At 48.5% G+C, this 25,230-nt stretch overlaps 1 protein-coding gene across 1 annotated transcript in view; it reads right to left on the reverse strand.

Annotated features, from left to right (window-relative positions):
• The window catches only part of ush2a (Usher syndrome 2A (autosomal recessive, mild)), a 1,730,413-nt gene that overhangs the window by 982,320 nt on the left and 722,863 nt on the right, over positions 1–25,230 (reverse strand). Inside the window, exons 28-29 of the mRNA XM_072506478.1 lie at positions 5,545–5,748; positions 5,350–5,430 (exon numbers count right to left, since the gene is read on the reverse strand). Coding sequence (XP_072362579.1) covers positions 5,350–5,430; positions 5,545–5,748 — 285 coding nt within the window. The remainder of the gene's footprint in view (positions 1–5,349; positions 5,431–5,544; positions 5,749–25,230) is intronic.

The following is a 25,230-nucleotide window of genomic DNA, read 5'->3' on the forward strand; positions in this document are numbered from 1 at the left end:
CGCCCCGCAACCTCCACCCCGCTCCCTCTCTGCTCCCGTCGATCCCTCGGCCTGTTACTACTCCGTGCCAGCCGCTGTCATCCCGCAGTTTCGCCTCGAGCCAGCCGAAGCGGTGGGGGACGTTATGCCGCCTCGCGACCCAGCACCACCGACCGCACGGATACCGCCGGACACTGCCTCAGCGCCGCAGCTCCGACGTTCAAAGAGATCGACCAAACCCATCGTTCGTCTCGACCTCTGACAACATGGAACCACCTGATGGACTCTGTTTGTTACTCCCTGTTTGTTCACTGTCTTTGCTACTCCATATTTTCACCCCAGACTTCCTTCTAAACAAGGGGTGAATGTGGTGATACACCACTGTACTTCCCTAGCATTGTACATAGTTATATAATAGTTGTGTGTAACGTGGCCCTGTAACCCTGTGTATTGTACTGTGTATTGTACTGTAGCTCTGTAGAGGTTCGGTCACCTGTATGTAACCTGACCTGGCCACGGAGAGCTCCGCCTTGGCCACTCCCCCGAGAGTTAGGTATAAGACCCAGCTTCTGAGACCTGACCCATTTGTCTGGGGTCGTCTGTGTCGGGTAAGCTTCCTATGTAGTGTATTAAAGCCTTGGTTAAAGTCTCACATGTCTTTGTGGTTCTTGACGCTTAGTGCATCACCTTGTAGGATGCTTTCGAGCAGCTCTGAGCTGTGGGGGGTCTAGCTTCAGGCTGCACCATCTTGGCATGGACAGCAGCAATTAAGTTAGTTCATTGGGAGGTAACAATGGGGGCACTCAGAGTAGCAATGCTTGGAGTATAAATTCTGTCACCCTGAGACAGCACCAAAGGTTCATGTACCACAGATTCACTGTAATTCCCCAGGGCGGTGCCTCAGCAATCAGTCATCTGTTGAAGGGCAAATTGCTGAACTGCTATCTCAACACCCCTTTGAGCACTGAGAGATGTAACCATGATGGCAGCAGTCTGAGCCTGTCGGCCAGCAAGCATGGATTTCAAGACCCCCATTTAAGCTTCTACTGCAGCGCTGATACATTGGTTTGTTTCTGTCTGCATTGCCTTGGAAGCTGAGATATTGGCCACTAGACACTGCATTATGGCTGGTTCTGGAAGTGCTGACATCGAGTTGATCACCCGTAAAACTGGACTCCTTCCTGCTCTTTGTCAGTGACAAAAAGCTATCGAGCAGGCATGTCAATGCACCAAGCATCATGGTGCGCATTTTAATCAGTTTTCTCCTGCACACCACCCCTTTGAACCCCTTATTTGAGTTCCCTGTAACAAAAAGCTCTGCAATCACACCTTCCGAGGAGTTTGCAGACAAGATAGCAGCACGGCAGCATTGTGGTTAGCACAATTGCTTCACAGCTCCAGGGTCCCAGCTTCGATTCCGGCTTGGGTCACTGTCTGTGCGGAGTCTGCACGTTCTCCCCGTGTGTGTGTGGGTTTCCTCCGGGTGCTCCGGTTTCCTCCCACAGTCCAAAGATGTGCAGGTTACGTGGATTGGCCATGATAAATTGCCCTTAGTGTCCAAAATTGCCCTTAGTGTTGGGTGAGGTAACTGGGTTATGGGGATAGGGTGGAGGTGTTGACCTTGGGTAGGGTGCTCTTTCCAAGAGCCGATGCAGACTCGATTGGCCGAATGGCCTCCTTCTGCACAGTAAATTCTATGATAATCTATGAATTCTAAGATGTCCTATTCCTCTGGCCTGGCTAAAACCCAATATGTCTAGTGCTTCACTATGTTTTGATTCAAATTCTATACTTGAGTCTAAAGTTTGGGTGGTGCCAGTATCTGAGCCAATGGTTGAAAGTGTCAGGTCAAGTGACAATGCTTCTCTATTAGAGTTGTTGTGCTGCTCTAATCCTTTTTCTTCAGTTTGCACTGGTTGGCAAGGCAGCAGTTCCTAGGTATCTGAAAGCAGACAATCAGAAGAGAACGTTGGACTGAGGGAAGAATTATGATGAGGTGGGACTTGAGAAGAGCAATAAATCAGGAACAGACGCAGCCACCTGTACCAATACTCTCGGTAGCATCGGATACGATGGCCTCTGCCACCACCATCCCATGATGCGGAACAGCTTCCTCCAGCAAGTTTCAGTGAGGCCCAGCAAGTGAGGCAGACATGCCCCTCCCCCTTTGGTTCTGCTCTGCTCCGATCAGTTAGGCAGCACCTAGTTCTGCATGGCTCTGTTGCACTGTGTTTGGATGATGTACCTGTCATAGCTGAATAGCTGGAGGTTATGTGATAGCCTTGCGAGATGGCTGCAATTATGAAGTAAAGGGTTAACATCAGAAACATACATGATGCTGATGTAATAATGATGTCAAATCATGTGATGGGGAACTAAGAGAGATATGGAAGGAAGAGAAGCTCCAACCTCGTGTAGAGGTCTAAATGTGTAAATACTGGCTGTAATTAAAGAGTAATAGATTTGAGAAACTACAGACTTGAGCAGCATACTTTGAGAGAATAGCCAATCTCCAAAGCAGCCGGCTAGATCCTGAACACACAGTAAAACATGGTGGCAGCGAGTAAAAGACCAAGCAAACCTTAAAAAGATGGAAGGCTGGCAAGGAAAAGAGACTCACGAAGGAAGGACAAAGGGGGGAAAAAAAAGGTTGAGTCACCAAAACATTAGTACATCACAACTACTCTCTTGAGCAGCAACCTTTGAGGCACAGATCCAGAGGCCAGACAGCAGTGACCACATGCTCAAAATAGCAAGCAGCAGAACAGAAGCAGGAATGAAATTACAAGACTCAGAGAAGCAAGGGACACACATTACAGCTCCCAGAACCATTTCAAAGTTCATTTATTCCAACTCTTTGCTTCCTTTCTGCCAACCAGCTTTCTATCCATTGGCATGGTGGCACAGTGGTTAGCACTGTGCCAGGGACCTAGGTTGAATTTCTGCCCTGGGTAACTGTGTGGAGTTTTCACTTTCTTCCCCTGTCTGCATTGGTTTCCTCCAGGTTCTCTGGTTTTCTCCCACAGTCCAAATATATGCAGGTTACGTGGCTTGTCTATGCTAAGTTGTCCCTTAGTGTCCAAAGGTGTGCAGGTTAGGTGGGGTTACAGGGATAGGGTAGGGGAGTGGACCTAGGTAGGGTGCTCTTTCAGAGGGTTGATGCAGACTCGATGGGCTGAATGGCTTCCTTCTGAACTGTAGGAATTTTAGGGTTCTATGGTTCAAGACACGACCCACAATTCCATGCACTTTGACTTTATATAGTAATCTACTATGTGAGATATTGTCGAAGGCCTTCTGAAAGTCTAAATAGACCACATCCACTGGTTCTCCCTGGTCACCTCTACTAGTTACATCGTCAAACAATTCCAGTAGATTTGCCAAGCATGATTTCCCTTTCATAAGTTCATGTTGACTTTGTTTTATTATACTGCTACTTTCCAAATGCTGTGCTATAGAAATTTTGAGAATTGACTCCTGCAAGTTCCCCACTACCGACTTTCGGCTCACCGGTCTATAGTTCCCTATTTTCTCTCTCCTTTCTGAATAGCGGGCTTACATTAGCTATCCTCCATCTATAGGAACCATACCAGAGGCGAAAGAATTTTGGAAAGTGCCCACCAATGGATCTACTATTTCGAGGGCCACTTCCTTAAGTACTCTCAGATGAAGATTATCAGGTGCTGGAGATTTATCAGCCTTTAATCCCATCAATTTCTCAAAACCATTTCTCTGCTAATACTGATATCCTTCAGCTCCTCACTAAAACTTGTGTTTCTCAGAACATCCAGTACATTATTCATGTCTTCCTTTCAAAAGACAGAAGTAAAGTACAAAGTTAGTTCCTCAACCATTTCTTTGTTCCCATTATGATTTACCCCGTTTCTGACTATAAGGGGCCTGTATTTGTTTTTGACAATCTTTTTCACTTGACATACCTATAGAATCTTTTAGAGTCAGTTTTTATGTTCCTGCTAGCTTCCTTTCATGCTCTATTTTCCCCTACTTATTCCCTTGGTCTGCCTTTGCTGAATTTTAACCTGCTCCCAATCCTCAGGACTAATGTTTTTTCTTGCCAATTTGTATCCTTCTTCTTTGAATCTAATACTACCTCGACTTTCCCTAGGAAGCCATGATTTGGTCACACTTTCTTTTCCACTCTTGCGCCAAATAGGAATAACAACTTTTGGAGTTCATCTATTAATTCCTTGAATGCCTGCCATTGCCTCCTTTCAGTAATGTTCCCCTGTCCATAATAGCCAACTCATGCCTCATGCCATCACAGTTACCTTTATTGAGATTCAAGATCCAGGTCAAAATCAACTACCTCACTAACCACCTTGATAAAGAATTCTATATTATGGTCACCTATCCCCAAGGGTTCTCTCACAACTAGATTGCCAACTAATCCGTTCTCATTGCACAATAGCCAGTCCAAGATGGCCTGTTCCCATTGTTGGTTCCTCAATGTATTGGTCCAGAAATTCCTCCTCTATTGTACTGTGACTAATTTGACTCAATCTATATGCAGATTAAAGTCACCCATCATCACATGCCTCTCTGATTTCCTGTTTAATTGCCACCTGGGCATCACCAACCTGGCACCCTGGCAGTGTCCATTACTGCTGGCAGTGTCACCTAGGCACATTGGCAGTGCCAGGCTGGCACCCGGGTCGCAATGCCAGGGTTCAAAGCAGGCACTGCCAGGATACCCAGCTGGCACCAGCAGTGCCAGTGCACCACTCTGCCCAAAGAGCATGCAGTTGGGGGCCTCTAATCCCCTGGGAGACCCCCACAAGTGTTGTTCCATCTGGTCCCTGTTTGTGGGGACCAGTGCTGAATGGTGCTCGCCTGAGGTCTCTGAGACGAAGGGTTGAATCCCAAAGCCTCAGGTACGTTGGGAATCTGCACATTAGAGTGAGGCTTATTGCCTCTTTCTAATATGCAGATTTGCTAAAAGGTGATCTCGGCCATTGTGCGCAGGATTCACATCGCAATGTCTTGCGAGGTCGCTTTGGATCTCGCAAGACGTGAGCTGGGTACATCCCGGGAGTGGTGTCTCCTGGCTTTCATTGGCCGCACTGCGTCGCGGTGACCTGCTTTTCCGGTGCAGCATGGCCTTTGGATCTCACCCGTCAACTCGGTTTCTCTCCTCACAAAAGTCTTTCCAGCATTTTCGTTTTTTATTTCAAAAATGTTAATATCCTTTAAAGAGACGTTGATCTTCTATTCCATTGAGTACCAGCCTGCATTTAGTATTTAGCTGTCAAAACATTGAACATCTGAGGAAAAACATTTTCTTTCTTAATTGTTAATCAGGCTTCTGAAATAGATGCTGCAAGGTTATCAAATGCAAACAAATCATGTTACCTGCTTCCTTTGTGCGCCCTCGCTCCCAAGAACTAGACGCTGACCCTCCTTGATTTGATGCAATGATTCTGTATAAATATTCTTCAAAAAGTGAATAAGAATAACATGTTAAACATCATCCAATAAAAGTAAATGCTGAAAACTCTTAAGAAAAATTTGTATGAATGTTTTCAGTAAAATATTTTCATCTTTTACCTGTAAACGGATGCAAACCATCATCGTATACAATACGTTTCTTCCCGCTAAACACAACAATGGAGTTATTTCCTTTACAGTTACCAGTACCAGCGGGTGATAAGCATCCATCCAGATAGACTCTGACAGCATTAGTGGACGCAGTCACCAAGTTTATGAGATCGCCTTTTGTAAATCTAACATCTTTTATACACCCACCGAAACCTGGCAATAATGAGAGTAATAAACAGGGAAAACACATCCATGATTTCTATCTTAACTAGAGTTGTTCAACTTCTTTTCATACAGTATATCATAAATATGTCCAATACGAAGAAAAGCCTTTATTGTTCAACTTAGAAAAAAAAGTAACATTGCTGCAAACACCCTTGGCAGCAACTAAGAAACAAACTTCACACGTAGCAATTTTTCATGGCATTGTTTGTTTATGTGGGATTAATGGAGAGTAATGTCGTCAAAATATTTGTGAAATAAAAAAATACATAGAGGAGGAAGGTGGATAAAAAAGCAAAGGAGAAAATGTAACTTAAGCGTGCACAAAACATTAGCGGAATCATTTGAAAGCAGTTGGAAAATACTTTTAGTATATCTTAACTGTTCCCCTATTAATAATTTTTCCAAAGTAAGTTTTGATTTTACAAAACTCTTTTCCAAAATACAACATAAAGTTGGAACCATTAAGAGTCAATGCACATGCAATACATGTACTTACAGCCAGTATAGTGCAAAAACATTTCTTGATATAAAATAATTCGCAAAGAATACAACCTATGCAAGCAGAGGGAAGGAAGAAGAATGTGGAGGTTTTTAGCTCTGTTTCAGAGGCTTGGGAGCAAGATTAAACGCTTGGCCCTGTCAGATGTAGGTGAAACTCCCATGGCATTATTTGAAGAAAGGCAGGGATCATACACGATGTGCAACCATTAATCAAAAACAAGTTAACTGGTTATTTTTTCTTATTTACTGTTTGTGGAACATTTCTAAATGCAAATCAGTAAACTTGCCTACAAAATAATAATTAATTGGAAATAAGGACACCATGAGAATATGAAAGCCACCACACAAAGTTCTTTCTACTTTTATGTTTACTATGTCATATGGATCATTACAATACTGATTGGTCACTCCTTCCGATTGACAGGTGGTTTTACTGCTGGATGTCCATCCTTTCACTAGCCTTCTCCACTTATCCAGGCTGGAAACTGGCACCAATACATACTGGTGTGCCTGCATTACTGGTTGGGTTCTTTCAAAGCCAATGGGACTTGAACTAGGGGCCTTCCTGCTTGGAGGCAGGACAGCCACCCACTGTACCACCAAAGCTTTTTCTATATAACTTTAAAATATTTCCGCATTAAAATTAACATCTTCTAATTTCATCAAAATAGTCTGACACTTTTCCTTACACTGACAGGTACTTCCTTAAATTATTACATTTTTAAGGTGCAAGACATAATGCAGAAAACAATGTGCCATAACATCTCCAACTAGCATCGGAAAGTGATTGCCTGGGGGCGCTGGGGTAATCATGGGTCGTGGGGATGGGGAATCAGATTGTGGGGCTGGGGGGTGGGAGGTCAGGGTCAGATGGAGGTCATGGGGAGTGAGGCATTTGGAGGTCTGATGGGGTGGTCAGAGGTCAGCGGGATTGGGAGGATTGGAGGTCGGGGTGGGGGTGTAATTGATGGTCAGGGGAGTGGGGGCAGTCGGAGGGGTGGGCTGGGGGAGTTAGAAATAAGGGCATGGGTATTGGAGGGTCCAATTGCGGGGTCGGGTTGGGTCGGGGGTGGCTGGGGTCCCTCTGGTAGGAGGGGTCAGGTTAGTTTGGTCAGTCGAGGAGTCAGGTTGGGGTTGGCTTGGATCAGGGTGTCCTGTTGGGTGGTCGGGAGGGTGGGGTTTAGGGTAGCTTGGTCATGGGTCGGGTTGGGTGTGTTGGAGGGGTAATGAGTCAGGGGGGAGTGACACGTTTCAGCCAGTTTGTGTGGTTTCAGCGGGTCAGGGAACCGCGCCGATCAGGTTTCCGATTAGAATCGGGCCCATGGATTGGGGGGATGGGTGGAGGGCAAGGGAAGTCCCATATGTGGAAGGATTGTGCCATGGGGGGAATCCCATGTGGGCGGGATTATTGTGTGGGTGTGATTAGTTAGTGGGGGTGAAGTGGGGGCCCTGGAGGGTCAGAGTTTTGGGGGTGTCCTCTGTCGGGATCGGTCTGGGGATTTAAAATAGTTACTGGAAAGGTTTTGTTTCTTCTAACTTTTTCTGAGATGATTAACATAACCCTGACAGAATCATCTGAAGTTGACAATTTAATTTGCTTTGTCAGATGGTTCCCAGAGTAATTGTCCAGGGGAAGCTAATGCTTCTGGTCAATTTCTGCACCATCTTATATCTGGGAACTTCTGAGAGAGATCTCATAGCGCATCTTTGGAGTACCCCCAGCTCCAATGTTAGGGAGTCAGGAAGTTACGTAACGACCAAAAATAGATATTCAGCTGGATGCTCTGCCACCGGTAGCAGGGTCCCCAATGTGGTGGAGAAACGTGCGTCCGGGAAAAATCGGGATCGGTGCCTCCAGACCGTAGCTGGCGGCTTGATCAGTGTTCACGCCCGCGTGCCAGCGAGAGATCCATGCTAGTGGATGTGATGGGATCCTAATGGCCCATTTGCATCTACATAGTGGGGCCGGCACCAGAGTCTCAGGACCCTCATGATTGACCGGCCCTCAGGGCCAGGAATCACGTGGGTGGAGATTACAACATGTATCACCAAGTATGAACCTGACGTAATGTTCCTCACAGTGGGCCAAGAGGGCAACCCCTTAAGGGAGTGACCCCCAAAGTCCATCCGCATTCCACCCTCCCCCCACACAATGCATGACCTGCCCACCCCTCCCCTGCCAGAGGTCCCTCCACCACCCTTCCCCCAGCGGCCCCTAAAACAGGAGACCCCCCAGAGACCCCCTCACTCAGGAAACACCCCCATGGATGCCCTAACTAAAAGGACCACCCAGGGACCCTGTAACTAGAGGGACCCCGCACAGGGACTCCCTAACTAAAGGGATGCCCCACAGAGTCCCCCTAACTAGAGGGAAATCTCTCAGACCCCTACCCCAGCTTGCCCCCCTCCCCATCCCCAGACCCCTCCCAGAAAAGCGACCCCTCTCTGGAAGCACAACAGCAGTCCAGACAGGACAGTGAAAAACTTACAGTTGTAACAGGCATCAAGCAACACCACATATCAATTCCTGGAAAGAGAACAACTGCAACCTGTGTTTAAACCCCTCAGATCTATTAATTGCAAGCCATTCATTCATTTCTGGCAGTTGGCTGTGATTGACAGCTTCCATAAAGCAGCTGTGCACCTTGCTTCATTCATCTTCTTCATGGATGTGAAAGTCTAAGTGTTGAAACAACAATGTTCACAAACATCAACCACATCAAAGAGAATTAAGTGCTGTCAATTTCTAACTCAACACTTCAAAATCACTCAAGCTTGAAGGGGCATACTTGGAATGCACTTAACTCTCTTTGATGTGGTTGATGTTTGTAAATGGTGGCCCGATAGCAGGATTCCCTCAGGAATCCCTTGTATTCCTCGCATGCATAAATTTGCATGGCGAAGGGCACTGAATTGCTCTGAGATTTACGCTCCGCAACGTGCAATTCAGCTCCAGCGGGTGAACATAGTCCCCCAAACAGAGAATCTCGGCCATTGGCACAGCTCATATTTTGGGTCCCACTGCTACCCTACTTTTTCTTTAGTGGTGAGAAGAGCAAGAAAATCTGGATCACAGATTGAAGAAATACAAGCAACAAAAGGCCTGACTTAAAAAGAGAATTGCCAAGGAGCACGAAATCTTTGAACACAAATATGAATAGCCATGAACATTTATTATTTTATACATGAATTTGAGTTTGGAAAATAGCATAGGGCCCGAATACTACTGTTCTCAAATCTCCTTGCTAAAATTATTTATGGATTACCTTAAATCCTTCAGTATTCTAGAGAATATGTACAAGTTTTGCAAAAATCTCCGAGACTTTAAATCAATCCCCAAAGTAGTTTTAGACAGACATAAATCTAAGGATGGTTCAATGTGCTTGATATTAAGCCACCATTAGAGCCAGGATCGGAGGCAGGTGGGCACGACAAATAGCACCGCCAGCCAGTGAGCTAGTTCCTCAGCTCATACATTAATGATGGTGGAAACTGAACCTTGTGAACTGACTATACCTCATGTAAATCTTATTCTTTTGTGCCATGCTGAATTGTTCTGCGGTTAGCTAGCATGCACTCGATGGGCTAAATGGTCTCCTTCTGTGCCATAAATGACTCTATGACGTGTGGTGAATGTATAGTACTAGTAATTCACCAGTGTATTAGTATCATGTTCTGCCATTGTTTTACAACTATGTTATGTTGTTGAACTTGTGGGCTCCACCTATGGGCCATTCTGTGGCTTCACCCACAGGGGGATATGTTGGGGCATGTACGGGCTCCGCCCATGGATCCTCCCCTTGAAAGGAAGTATAAAGAGCAGTTGACCTGTAGGCGGTTCACAGTATTGTACCAGTCGCAGGCAGGCACTGTTTAAGCTGATTAAAACCACGGTTTACTTCTACTCGTGTCTTTGAGTAAATTGATGGTCGCATCAATTTAATCAGCTTAAACACAACTATGGAATCAGCCCTCAAACCTGATCGACTGTAATCGATCCGCAGGCTGCGGAGGCGAAATACTTTTTTTCACACTGGCTTCGATGCTTCAAGGCCTCTTCCACGCTGCCTCTTCAACGCCTTCCTTCACCGATGAACAGAAGCTGAGCCTCCTCCACGCATGGGTGAACCATCGCATTTCTGTTCAGCTCGACAAGGCCTCCTCCTATGCAGATGCCCTCGCGATGCTCGAACGCCTCTACGTATGGCCCGTGAACGAGGTCTACGCACAACACATCTTCACCACTCGCCGCCAGCACCCCGGAGAGTCGCTAGATGACTACCTACGCGACCTCAAAACCCTCGCACGCAACTGTAATTACCAGACCATTACGGCCACTCAGCACATGGAACTCGCCATCTGAGACGTCTACGGGGCGTGAGTCCGGTTGAATTATGTGAGACAGCGCCTGCTCGAAAAGGGGGCCCAGGATCTGGACGACACGGTAAAGTTAGCCACCTCTCTGGAGGTTGCATTTCAGAGCCTTACTGCGTTCCCGGCTGACCACGCAACCCCCTCGTGGGCCCCCGACCAAAGACTACCACAGGCCTCTGCCGCGCGGCCGCCTGCCCATCATGGGGGGCTGCCCTGCTATTTTTGCGGCAAGTCTCAACACCCCCGACAGCACTGCCCGGCCCGCAATGCGAACTGCAGCAGCTGCGGGAGAAAAGGACATTTCGCCAAAGTTTGACTGGCCAGGTCTAAGAACTCTAACTCACAGACCCGATTCTCAGACTCACAGGCCCGCAGACTCCGCAGGGTGGCAGCGTGTCTGCTGACTCCGCCCCCTGCAGATGCCTCAGCCTCGTGCTATCAGTGGAGGCAGCCATCTTCCAGCCCTCACAGCACGTGCGACTCACGGGGGCCGCCATCTTGGCCACCCTCCCCCACGCGACCGGCCACGTGCGATCCATGGGGGCCGCCATCTTGGCACCATCTTCTTCACCACCCGCCACGCTCGACCAATGGGGGCCGCCATCTTGGCCGCCATCTGCTACGCCGCTCGACACGTATGATCAATATGGACATTTATCGCAGGGTCGCCCCAGCACCTCCGACCACACCGCCGGCTACCTGTAGCTCAGCGCGGTTACCCTGGACCAGTCGTGACCCAAGCACCTCCGGAGCTCCATGATGGCCATCCGGATTAACGGGCATGAGACGCCTTACCTCTTCGACTCCGGGAGCACAGAGAGCTTCATTCAACCGGACATGGTAAGACGCTGCTCGTTCCTAATTTTCACGGCGCAACAAACCATCTCCCTCGCCTCTGGGTCGCACTCGGTGCAAATCCAAGGGTGCACTACTGCAACCTTGCAGGAGGGCGCAGAAGGATGGGTGAGTAAATTTGCAGATGACACTAAAGTCGGTGGAGTTGTGGACAGTGCGGACGGATGTTACAAGTTACAAAGGGACACAGATAAGCTGCAGAGCTGGGCTGAGAGGTGGCAAATGGAGTTTAATGCCGAAAAGTGTGAGGTGATTCATTTTGGAAGGAATAACAGGAAGACTGAGTACTGGGCTTATGGTAAGATTCTTGGCAGTGTGGATGAGCAGAGAGATCTCGGTGTCCATGTGCATAGATCCCTGAAAGTTGCCACACAGGTTGAGAGAGTTGTTAAGAAGGGGTACGGTGTGTTAGCTTTTATTGGTAGAGGGATTGAGTTTCGGAGCCATGAGGTAATGTTGCAGGTGTACAAAACTCTGGTGCGGCCGCATTTGGAGTATTGCCTGCAATTTTGGTCGTCGCATTATAGGAAGGATGTGGAAGCATTGGAAAGGGTGCAGAGGAGATTTACCAGAATGTTGCCTGGTATGGAGGGAAGATCTTATGACGAAAGGCTGAGGGACTTGAGGCTGTTTTCGTTAGAGAGAAGAAGGTTAAGAGGTGACTTAATTGAGGCATACAAGATGATCAGAGGATTGGATAGGGTGGACAGTGAGAGCCTTTTTCCTCAGATGGTGATGTCTAGCACGAGGGGACATACCTTTAAATTGAGGAGAGATAGATATAAGACAGATGTCAGAGGTAGGTTCTTTACTCAGAGAATAGTAAGGGCGTGGAATGCCCTGCCTGAAACAGCAGTGGACTCGCCAACACTAAGGGCATTCAAATGGTCATTTGATAGACATATGGACGATAAGGGAATAGTGTAGATGAGCTTTAGAGTGGTTTCACAGGTCGGCGCAACATCGAGGGCCAAAGGGCCTGTACTGCGCTGTAATGTTCTATGTTCTATGTTCTAACCCTAGCAGTACAGGGTGCTGAGTACGCTAACTTCAAATTATATGTGCTCCCAGACCTCTGCGCTCCTCTCCTATTGGGCTACGACTTCCAATGTAACCTAAGGAGCCTAACCCTGAAGTTCGGGGGGCCCCTGCCCCCACTCACCATATGCAGCCTCGCCACCCTAAAAGTCGACCCTCCCCCTCTCTTCGCAAACCTCACCGCCGACTGCAATCCAGTCGCCACCAGAAGCAGGCGGTATAGCATGTTGGACAGGACGTTCATTTGGTCCGAGGTCCAGCATCTCTTGCGGAGGGTGTCATCGAGGCCAGCAATAGCCCCTGGAGAGCTCAGGTGGTGGTCGTCAAAACCGGGGAAAAGTTCCGGATGGTGGTTGATTACAGCCAAACCATTAACCGGTATACGCAACTCGATGCGTACCCCCTTCCCCGGATTGCAGACATGGTAAACCAGATCGCACACTACCGGGTGTTCTCCACGGTAGATCTGAAGTCTGCGTTCCACCAGCTCCCAATCTGCCCGGAGGACCGCCACTACACGGGTTTTGAGGCAGACGGCCGCCTTTTCCATTTCCTCCGGGTCCCCTTTGGCGTCACGAATGGGGTTTCGGTGTTCCAAAGAGCAATGGACCGAATAGTGGACCAGTACGGGCTGCAGGCCACATTTCCGTACTTGGACAATGTCACCATCTGCGGCCATGATCTGCAGGACCACGACGCCAACCTCCACAAATTCCTCCAAACCGCCCAAACCTTCAATCTCACCTAAAACAAGGAGAAATGCGTTTTCCGCACAACCAGACTAGCCATCCTCGGCTACGTCGTGGAGAACGGGGTCCTAGGGCCCGATCCTGACCGTATGACCCCCCTCCTGCAACTCACTCTCCCTCACTTTCCCAAGGCTCTGAAGTGGTGCCTTGGGTTCTTTTCATATTACACCCAGTGGGTCCCCAATTATGCGGACAAAGCCCGCCCATTAATCAAGGCCACCATCTTTCCACTGGCAACTGAGGCCCGCCAGACCTTCAGCTGCATCAAGGCGGACATCGCCAAAGCCGCGATGCTCGCGGTTGACGAGTCCGTCCCCTTCCAGGTGGAGAGCGACGCATCAGAGGTCGCCCTCGCCACCACCCTCAACTAAGCAGGCAGACCGGTAGCGTTCTTTTCGCGCACCCTCACCTCCTCTGAAATTCGACACTCCTCGGTCGAAAAAGAAGCCCAAGTCATTGTGGAAGCCGTGCAGCACTGGAGGCACTACCTCGCTGGTAGAAGGTTTACCCTCGTCACCGACCAACGATCGGTAGTCTTCATGTTCGACAATACGCAGCGGGGCAAAATCAAAAACGATAAAATCTTGAGGTGGAGGATCGAACTCTTCACCGAAAACTACAATATAGTATATCGTCCTGGGAAGCTCAACGAGCCCCCAGATGCCCTGTCCCGCGGCACATGCACCAGCGTGCAAGATGACCGACTACGGGCTATCCACGATGACCTTTGCCACCCGGGGGTCACCCGGCTCGTCCATTATATCAAGGCCCGCAACCTGCCCTACTCCACCGAGGAGGTCAGAACTATGACCAGGGACTGCCAAATCTGTGCGGAGTGTAAACCACACGTCTATCGACTGGATAAGGCCCACCTGGTAAAGGCATCCCGGCCCTTTGAACGCCTCAGTGTCGATTTCAAAGGGCCCCTCCCCTCCAATAACTGCAATACATATTTCCTCAACATCATAGATGAGCTCTCCCGCTTCACATTTACAATCCCCTGCCCCGATATGGCCACGTCCACTGTCATTAGAGCCCTGCATAGTGTCTTCACCCGGTTTGGTTTCCCCCGTTATGTCCACAGCGACCGGGGCTCGTCGTTCATGAGCGACGAACTGCATCAGTACCTGCTCAGTAAGGGCATTGCCTCGAGCAGGACTACCAGTTATAACCCCAGGGGAAACGGGCAGGTGGAGAGGGAGAATGCGACGGTCTGGAAGACCGTGCTACTGACCTTGAGGTCCAGGAGTCTCCCAGTTTCTCACTGGCAGGAGGTCCTCCCCGATGCGCTCCACTCTATCAGGTCCCTCCTTTGCACGGCCACAAACGAGACTCCTAATGACCGCTTGTTTGTTTTCCTTAGTGGAGCTACCTCAGGGGCCTTGCTTCCGTCCTGGCTGAAGACACCGGGACCAGTCCTCCTCAGAAAACACGTCAGGAGCCATAAGACCAACCCTCTGGTAGAGAGGGTCCAGCTCCTACACTCCAACTCCCAGTATGCTTATGTCGAACACCCCGATAGCCGACAAGATACCGTCTCCCTCCAGGACCTGGACTGTAACACAATGGCAGAGCATGATACTAATACACTGGTGAATTACGAGTACCACGTCATTCACCACATGACGTTATGCAAGTGTCATAAAATTTCCAATTGTCTTCTGACCCCCTCCTTCATCTCTTTTTCCAGTACATTGGTGACTGCATCCTGCTCTTGCTATGAACTGGAAAATTGCTTTTGCTTCCAATTTCCACCCTTCTTCCTCCTTCACTTGGTCCATCTCGGATTCTTCCCTTCCCTTCCTCAACCTTTCTGTCTTCATTTCTTCAGATAGGTTATCTGTTCATGTTCACTACAAGCCCACAGACTCCCACAGCATGCCTGATGACACTTCCTCACACACTGCTTCCTGTAAGAACTCCATTCCATTCTCCCACTTCTGTTGCATCTGTTCTGATGATGCAGTATTCCACACCAGCCCTTCCGACATGTCTGACCTTTTCCTCAATCGAGGGTTCCCACCCAGTGTGGTTGACAGGGCCCTTCAATATTTCCAATCATGCATCTCTACTCTCACCCCTTCCCCTTCCGCTCAGAACCATGATAGGGTTCACCTTGTCCTTATCTTCCATCCCACCAGCCTTTGCATTCAACAGATCATCCACTGCCATTTCTGCCAGCTCCAACATAATGCAGCCACAGAACACATCTTCCCCTGCCATCCTGTTTCAGGATTCCGCAGGGACTGTTCCCTCTGTGACACTCCAGTCTATTCCTCAGTTACCCATAACATCTCCTCCTTTCCCTGCATCACCTTTCTGGGCAAGCATAAGAAATGCAACAACTGCCATTTCATTACCTCCTTTCACAGTTTCCAAAGCCTCAAAAACCCTTTCCAAGTGAAGCAACAATGTATTTGTACTTCTCTCAATTTAGTGTGCTATATCTGGTGCTCACAACGTGGTCACCTCTACACTGGGGTGGCCAAATGCAGACAAGGTGACCACTTTGTGGCGCAGCCCTGTTTAGTCCATAAGCAGCACCCCAGCTCTGGTGGCTTGTCATTTTGATTCTTCCACTTGCCCCCATGCTGACCTATTTGACCATGGCCTGCTACAGCAATCCAGTGAAGCTCAATGCAAACCTGCGGAACAGCACCTTATCTTTCCACGCAGCATGCTACAGCCTTCCAGACTCAACACTGAGTTCAACAACTTCAGATTATAACCTCTGCCTCCATTTTGTTCTACGTGGTTTTTCTTTTTTTTTTATTTTGCTGGGTCAGTCTTGTCTTGTTTCTTTCTTTATTAATTTTACATTCACATTGTTTGGATTCAACAATTCACATTTCATTTGGATTCAACTTTGTTTCTTTACTATATCCATCACAACTCTATTTGGCTGCTGTGTCATGAAATCTTTTGTTATTTAATTTCTGCTGGCCTCCACCCTAATCACAGACTTACTCCAGTATTCTTCCTGCTCCTTTCCCCATTCCAATGGCATGAAAACTCTTACATTTCCATCATTTTTCAGTTCTGATGAAAGGTCATCAACTTGAACTGTGGGTTTCTCCGTCCCGCCGCTCCCATTATTTGGTGCAACCCCCCCCCCCCCCCCCCCCCCGCCACTGCTGGCAGCGGGATCCTCCGTACCGCCAATGGGGTTCCCATTGTGGGCACCCACACGCCAATGGAAAATCCACGGGCATGAGTGCACTGCTGGCAAAATGAAGGATCGCGCAGATGGAGAATCCAGCCCAAAATGTTTTCTCTATTTCTCTCCACAGTTGCTGCCTGACCTGCTGAGTATTTCCGGCATTTTTAAATTCTTACGCCATTAAAATTGTGTTCTCCATTTCTAAAAGAGTATCGTTGGAATTCTTTTCTTTGATACATATTCAAAAGACAGTGAATGTTCTTAAAACAATACCTGATTCTTTGAAAACATTTACCTTTAACATGTCGGGCTGGATACTCTGTTGGTGGGATTCTCTGTTGTGCCGGCCGCACGCCATGGGTTTCCCAGCGGTGTTGGGTGGCTACAATGGCAAATCCCAATGGCAGGTGACAGGAACAGGGAATTCCACTGCCGTTGTCGGCGCGCCACCCTGAAAACATAGCTGGTGGACGGGAGAATCCCGTCCGTAATGACTGTAATCTTTATGATCGTGTACACTTGGCACAATTACAACTGTTTTTTTCCTTCAATTACATCTACAAATCAAGTTTAGTAACTAGTTTACAAAGCCTTCCTGATCTTTGCATGTTTTGACCTTGAGTCAGCTTTAGGACTGTTTGGTTTAAGCTCAGTTCTCAAAGGAGATCCTGTTTCTTTCACAACCAATCAGCTGCTCCATTTGCTGCTTCATGAGATTTTGGAACAAAGGAGAACAGAATTACAAGTGGTTACGTGAGAGACGCTCCCCTGGCCAGCAAAAATAGACTGCAACTTGTTTTTGTACAGTCAGTATGTTTTGATCCATGCATTTTAATTCAATCCACCTGAAGTGGCTAGTCCCTTTTCTCAAAAGTCTACTTGCACTCTTTGAAATGGTCAAGTGGAATATTTGCAGTTTATTTCTGCAATTTTGGCAACTAGTACATTTACTAACCAATGATTCTAGGTTACAATGAAGGTACAAAGATTATGGATGAAGACTTGGCGAATGTGAGTAGTTTCAAGTACCTAGGCTCAGTGGTTGCAACAGATGGAAATGTAAACATGGAAATTAAGGGGCGGCATGTGGCGCAGTGGTTAGCACTGGGACTGCGGCGCTGAGGAGCCGGGTTCGAATCCCAGCCCTGGGTTCCCGTCCGTGTGGAGTTTGGCTATTCTCCCCATGCCTGCGTGGGGTTCACCCCCACAACCCAAAGATGTGCAGGTTAGGTGGATTGCCGCACTAAATTGCCCCTTAATTGGAAAAAAAAATAGTTGGGTACCCTAAATTTAAAAAAAACCATGGAGATTAAGCAATGGAGCAACTCTGGTTGGAGTAGTTAGAAGAAGTGCAGTGGAGTGTTATGTCATTGAAAAGTATCACTGAAACTGAATTCAAGAATCCACAAGATAGTTGTGAGGCCAGCAATGTGCAGAAATGTGGGCAACACCCATAAGAGGAAGAATGATAGGACACTAATGCAATGTGGGTGCTGAGATGGATGCGTAGAATGATGAGAAAGGACAATATCAGGAACCAATATGTCAGTGAAGATTGAGTGAACATTCAAAGAACAGTCAAGAAGAGACTGAAATTGTACTGATCATCTGTTGCCGAGGGGGAGAGGACATGTGAGGCACAGTAGCACAGTGGTCAGCACTGTTGCTTCACAGTGCCAGGGTCCCAGGTTCGATTCCCGCTTGGGTCACTGTCTGTGCGGAGTCTGCATATTCTCCCCGTGGATGCGTGGGTTTCCTCCAGGCACTCCGGTTTCCTACCACAAGTCCTGAAAGACGTGCTTGTTAGGTGAATTGGACATTCTGAATTCTCCCTCTGTGTACCCGAACAGGCGCCGGAATGTGGCGACTAAGGGCTTTTCACAGTAACTTCATTGCAGTGTTAATGTAAGCCTACTTATGACAATAATAAAGATTATTATTATTATTTACTCCAGTATTACCCCGCTGAGTGTCTGACTTGTGTACAACGGTGACAGGGTTTTCATAATAAAGATTATATTATGTGGTGAAGTGAGCAATGGAAATGGGATGCCAGGAAGAAGAAGATGATGCCCAAGACCAGATGGAAATATGTAGTGGTGAGAGACTTAAACACAGTCGAATTCGAAGAGGAATGTGTGACTGACAGGTGGAGATGGAGAAGGGTGATAAACCAGCATTTTGGTGACCCCAGGGAAAATGGTAGAAGCCAAAAATAGAACTTGTTTCTTTGTCACCAGATAGGACAACAAAGGAAAGCTCTCATTATGGATATCATGCTAACTATTTCTGTGTTCAATATTTAGTTCTGCCAGATGCCTATCTCTTAAAGAATTAAGTACCACCGCCTTGTGACCCAACTTAATGCAGCTCTGCTCACATAACAACTCACTGTGACAATTGTGGAATGGTTTCAGTTCCTCGGCTGTACACTGGCAAAGTTCTATCTGTTTGTCGACTGTTTTGTACAATTAGTCAGAGTTTAGGCTGCAATTTCAGTTGTAGCAATAGGAAAGTCATCGTCTACTATCTGTATTGTGAAGATTACCCCTTCACAGCCTGTATCTCAGTCCTCTTGCAGCAAACTGAAAGTGTTTCAGTGTTTGCATTCTCTTTCAAACTGCAATATTCAATGTTGTATTACTGTGAGAAAAGTATGATGCATTTTTGACATTGTTGATGTGTTGGGTGTTCTGGATCACAAACAGGTCACCAACACTGGAAGTGGTGCAACTCTATTTTATTATAAGGTTAACTATATTAACATACTTGAACTGTGGGTAAATGCAATACCAGCTTTCACTGTTGACCCTTGCCTAGTCCTAACCAGGTAATGCACTCAGCACATGGTGAATGTCTGTGTTGCAGGCTGTGAACTCTGTGCTCCGAGCTGGCTGCTACTAGAATGAGTGGGAACTCTCCTGTCCCCTGTCTTTATAGTGCGTGTGCTCTCAATGGTGATTGGCTGCGGTGTTATGTATGCTGATTGGTCCCACTGCATGTCCATCAGTGTGTGTGTGTCTGCACCATGATATACTGGTGTATATTATGACATCCCCCCTTTTATATAAAGAATATGTGCCTGCGTGACAATAAATATTGTGTAGTGAATGTACCTGACTATGTGTGTGTGGGTTATTTACATGACTATGTACATGAGGCTAATCTACTTACACGGGAAGGTGCCTGGTGCCGAGAAATAGGGTGTCTCACCAACAACAAAATGATCATTATATACAAACTACTGGAACGATGAAACAGGATAACAGAACAGATCAAAGAGTCCAACATCGCAAAACTCATAAGTCAAGTCTCTGAGGTGGGCGACGAATTCTGGTTGACCGCCTCAAGGGTGGGTCAGGAGCCGCCGGCTGAGGAACGGGCTGGGCCACGGCAGAGTGAGGAGGATGCAGAGTCTTCGGAATCTCCACATAGTCCAGGTTGGGGACAACAGGAGGGCGTGGCACCGGTGGAGGATCACGTAGCGAGCGTGGAACGAGACGAAGGGCACGCCGATTGCAGCGGTGAATGGAACCATCTGGCAGACGAACCAGGAATGAGCGGGGAGACACCTGCCGAAGAACCACAGCAGTTGCAGACCAGCCACCCTCAGGAAGATGGATGCTGACGTTGTCATCCGGCGCCAGAGCAGGGAGATCAGTCGTCTGAGTGACCAACTCATGGGGCTGTAGGGTCTCACGTGGTTGGGCTGGCTGGAACCGCTGACAGTTGGGGCAGTTGAGTACTGTGTTGGCGATGTCCTCATTGATGCCGGGTCAGTACGGCAGCACGGTAGCATTGTGGATCGCACAATTGCGTCACAGCTCCAGGGTCCCAGGTTCGATTCCGGCTTGGGTCACTGTCTGTGCGGAGTCTGCACATCCTCCCCATGTGTGCGTGGGTTTCCTCCGGGTGCTCCGGTTTCCTCCCACAGTCCAAAGATGTGCAGGTTAGGTAGATTGGCCATGATAAATTGCCCTTAGTGTCCAAAATTGCCCTTAGAGTTGGGTGGGGTTACTGGGTTATGGGGATAGGGTAGAGATGTTGACCTTGGGTAGGGTGCTCTTTCCAAGAGCCGGTGAAGACTCGATGGGCTGAATGGCCTCCTTCTGCACTGTAAATTCTATGATAATCTATGAGTACAGAGCCTCTCGGGCCCTCCGTCGGCACTTCTCCATGCCAAGATGGCCCTCATGTAGCTGTTCCAAACTGAGCTGGCGCATGCTGTGCAGGATCACGATGTGGTCCAGCTTCAGGAGGCCACCATCGACTACTGTCAGATTGTCTCTGATATTGTAGAACTGCGGGCATTGGCCCTTGAGCCACCCGTCCGTCATGTGGCGCATGACACGCTGTAGTAGGGGGTCAGCCGCAGTCTCACAGCGAATGTGGATCAGGCTATGATCAGATCCTTGCCCGGGGTGTATAGGAGCTGGAAATCGTACCGCCGGAGTTTAAGCAGAATGCGCTGGAGGCGAGGGGGTCATATCATTCAGGTTTTATTGTATAATGTTGACCAGCGGGCGATGGTCGGTCTCGACAGTGAATTGGGGCAGGCTGTACACGTAATCATGAAATTTGTCGACCCCAGTCAACAGGCCCAGACACTCCTTTTCGATCTGCGCGTAGCGCTGTTCCGTGGGAGTCATGGCACGTGACGCATATGCAATGGGGGCCCATGATGAGGCCTCATCGTGTTGCAGGAGCACCACCCCAATGCCGGATTGGCTGGCATCCGTTGAAATTTTAGTTTCCTTCGTGGGATCAAAAAATGCCAATACCGGGGCCACCTTAAGCTTTTTCTTAAGCTCCTCTCATTCGCGCTCGTGGGCGGGAAGCCATTGGAAGTCTGTCGTCTTCCTGACCAGGTTCCGGAGAGCTGTGGTATGGGAGGCGAGGTTCGGGATGAACTTCCCCAAGAAGTTGACCAGGCCCAAAAATCGGAGGACCACCTTCTTATCCACTGGCTTCTGCATGGCCGTGATGGCTGCCAACTTGTCCGCATCCGGCCGCACACCCAACCGGGAGATGTGGTCCCCTAGGAACTTGAGTTCCGTCTGGCCGAAGGAACATTTGGCTCTGTTGAGGCGAAGGCCTTGGTCCCGTATTCGTTTGAAAACGCGCTGGAGGTGACTGATATGCTCTGACTGATGTCGTCAACATAGACGCGCACACCGTCAATGCCCTCCATCATTTGCTCCATGATCCGGTGGAATACGTCTGATGCCGATACAATCCCAAACGGCAACCTGTTGTAGCAGTATCTACCAAACGGGGTATTAAAGGTACACAGCTTTCTGCTGGACCTGTCTAGTTGAATTTGCCAGAATCCTTTTGAGGCGTCAAGTTTGGTGAAGATGTTGGCCCGAACCATCTCGCACATTATCTCCTCGCGCTTGGGGATAGGGTAATGCTCCCTCATTATGTTGCGATTCAGATTCTTTGGGTCAATGCAAAGGGCGTATTTATGCACACCATGGAACTGACCCAGTCAGTTGGTTCCGTCACTCTGGAGAGCATTCCTTGGTCCTGGAGGTCCTGCAGCTGCTGCTTGAGGCGGTCCTTGAGGGGTGCTCGGACTCTGCGAGGTGCATGAACCACAGGCGTGGCGTCTTGTTTGAGCAGGATTTTGTAAGTGTATGGAAGCGTGCCCATGCCTTCGAAAACGTCGCGCTGCTGGTCGATGATGGCATTGAGTTGCGCTCTGAAGTCCGCATCCTGGAAGGCAGACGTGTCCTCTGGAGAGAGAGAGTATATTCGTTGAACGAGGTTTAGGAGTTTGCACGCCTGTGCGCCTAGCAGAGAGTGGTCAGACATTTCAGACCCTTGGGGTTAAACCAACCATTCTTCCGTCGACCTGCCAACTACTGGACTACAATGGCAACGTCATTCCTGCTACCGGTTCATGCCAACGCGAAGTGACGCACAACTCACAAAAAGCCATCCTTCCATTTGAGATCGTGGGCTCCTCGAAGGGCTCTCTGCTAGGCTGGTCTGGCACCGGCGATGGTGAGGAGAAGGTCTGTTTTTTCAGGATCGGCCAGGTCTTCGAGTTCGGCTGCCAGCAGGAAGATTTCAAACTTTTGCCGGAATGCCCGCCAGTTTCCGCGGAGATCGCCGTTGCACTGGAGCTGCTGCGGAACCCGGATCTTGAACATCTTGCCTGGGTATCATTGCTGGTTGTCACTGTACGCTGAGGTGCCGGCGATGCGGAGCGGCGGCGGCGGGTTGATGTTCTCCATACTTCAGGATGCCGGAATGCTGATTAGTTGCAGGTGGATCTCAGAAGTGCTAGTATGAAACCAAACCTTGTACCATGATGTGTTGGGTGTTCTGGATCACAAACAGGTCACCAACACTGGAAGTGGTGCAACTCTATTTTATTATAAGGTTAACTATATTAACATACTTGAACTGTGGGTAAATGCAATACCAGCTTTCCCTGTTGACCCTTGCCTAGTCCTAACCAGCTAATGCACATGGTGAATGTCTGTTTTGCAGGCTGTGAGCTCTGTGCTCTGAGCTGGCTGCTACTAGAATGAGCGGGAACTCTCCTGTCCCCTGTCTTTATAGTGCGTGTGCTCTCACTGGTGATTGGCTGCGGTGTTATGTATGCTGATTGGTCCCACTGCATGTCCATCAGTGTGTGTGTGTGTGTGTCTGCACCATGATATACTGGTGTATTTTATGACAATTGTGATTGTCGGAACTGTAGATTTTGATCTGAGAATAGCTATTAAGGGTTTTATGACCTGTTACTAAGTTTCTACTCAATAAAAACTGGTGAAACTTTTGATTCTGAAGAAGATTCCAAGTACTTCCTTTGCTCGCTGAGCCTAGTTACATTCACTCGTTCTGAGGACCACACGGCGCCGAGGTCCCAGGTTCGATCCCGGCGCTGGGTCACTGTCCGTGTGGAGTTTGCACATTCTCCCCGTGTTTGCGTGGGTTTCGCCCCCACAACCTGAAAAGATGTGCAGGCTAGGTGAACGGGCAGGTTGGCAGGTCGACGGAAGATGTGCAGGCCACGCTAAATTGCCCCTTAATTGGAAAAATCAATTGGGTACTCTAAATTTATTTTTTTATAATAAAATAAATAATTTCGATCATTCCCATTTCACATCTTTTGTCAACAACTGGTAATGGAGCTAACACCAGTTTCAAGCTCAGACATAAACTATAAGCAGTATCGAACCATGTCTAGAAAAGATCTAAGCTCAGACACAACTTATAATTTTGGGGCATATTGACTATAGCCTCTATCTTCTCTTACACAGAATGTAACCCCTTTTCATGGATTATCAGGCCAAGGTACACTATCTCAGATTGCACAGGAGCACAACTGTGCTTTTTCAACTTTGCCTGCGCCCTGGACCCCACCAACCGCAACACCTACCTTCCACAAGAGCTGACATCTGCCATCGGATCCCAGGATCATCCAGCAGCAGCCGCCGACCGAGGAAGCGAGGGAAACGCGGCGGTCTGCATGTTAGACTGAAACAACGCGGTTTCAAGACCCCTCTCCCCAGCATACTCCTGGCAAACGTCCAAGCGATCGAAAACAAGCTGGATGAACTTAACGCCAAACTTACCTCTCAGAGGGAAGTAAGAGACTGCTGTGTGCTCTGTTTCACAGAGACATGGCTCACCCCTGCCTCACCGGACTGTGCCATACAACCTGAAGGCTTCTCAATTCACCGGGCGGACCGCACGGCATCATCAGGCAAAATGAAGGGTGGAGGGGTTTGCCTCCTCATCAACTCCTCCTGGTGCTTGGATGTGGCGACTCTGGCGACCTACTCCTCCCCAGACCTGGAATACCTGACCGTGAAGTGCCGCCCATATTATCTTCCACGTGAGTTCACTTCAGCCATTATCACAGCAGTCTACATCCCACCCCAGGCAGTAGTGAAGAAGGCGCTGGACGAACTATACACAATAATAAACAACTACGAAACAGAACACCCGGAGGCCTTGTTCATCGTGGCCGGAGACTTTAACAAGGCTAACCTCAAGAGTGTACTGCCAAAATTCCACCAGCACATCTCCTGTCCCACCAGGGGCGACAACACTCTTGACCACTGCTACTCAAAAATCAAGGGCGCCTACCGTTCCATCCCCCGACCGCACTTTGGGAAATCAGACCATAAGACGGTGCTCCTTCTCCCGGCATACAAGCAGAAACTCAAGCGGGAGAATCCAGCTAAGAAGGTTGTGCAGTGCTGGTCCGAGGAGACAGAAAAGCTCTTACGTGACTGCTTAGAGACAGTGGACTGGTCCATATTTAAGAACTCAGCGACCAACTTAAATGAGTATGCCACCACCGTCACAGACTTCATCAGCAAATGTGTGGACGACTGCGTGCCAAAGAAAGCAGTACGTGCTTTCCCCAACCGGAAACCATGGCTCAATCGCGAGATTGACTCCCTACTGAAGGACAGATCTGAGGCACTCAAGGCAGACGACCCTGACCTATACAAGAAATCCAGGTACAACCTCCGCAAAGCCATCCGGAATGCCAAGAGAGAATATCAAACCAAGCTAGAGTCACAGACAGACTCTCGGCGGTTGTGGCAAGGACTAAACAACATAACGGGCTACAAAGCGAAGCCGAACAGTATCTCTGACAGCAGCGCACCAGTCCCCGATGAACTCAATGCATTCTATGCTCGGTTCAAGCAGGTAACCAACAATCCGCTGGCGAGTGCCCCAGCAGCCCATAATTCACCCATACCCACCATCACAGCTTCCGAAGTCAGATTGGCATTCCTGAAAGTGAACCCTCGGATGCGA

Source organism: Scyliorhinus torazame, chromosome 1, assembly GCF_047496885.1.
Source record: "Scyliorhinus torazame isolate Kashiwa2021f chromosome 1, sScyTor2.1, whole genome shotgun sequence".
Classification (NCBI taxonomy): Eukaryota; Metazoa; Chordata; class Chondrichthyes; order Carcharhiniformes; family Scyliorhinidae; genus Scyliorhinus; species Scyliorhinus torazame.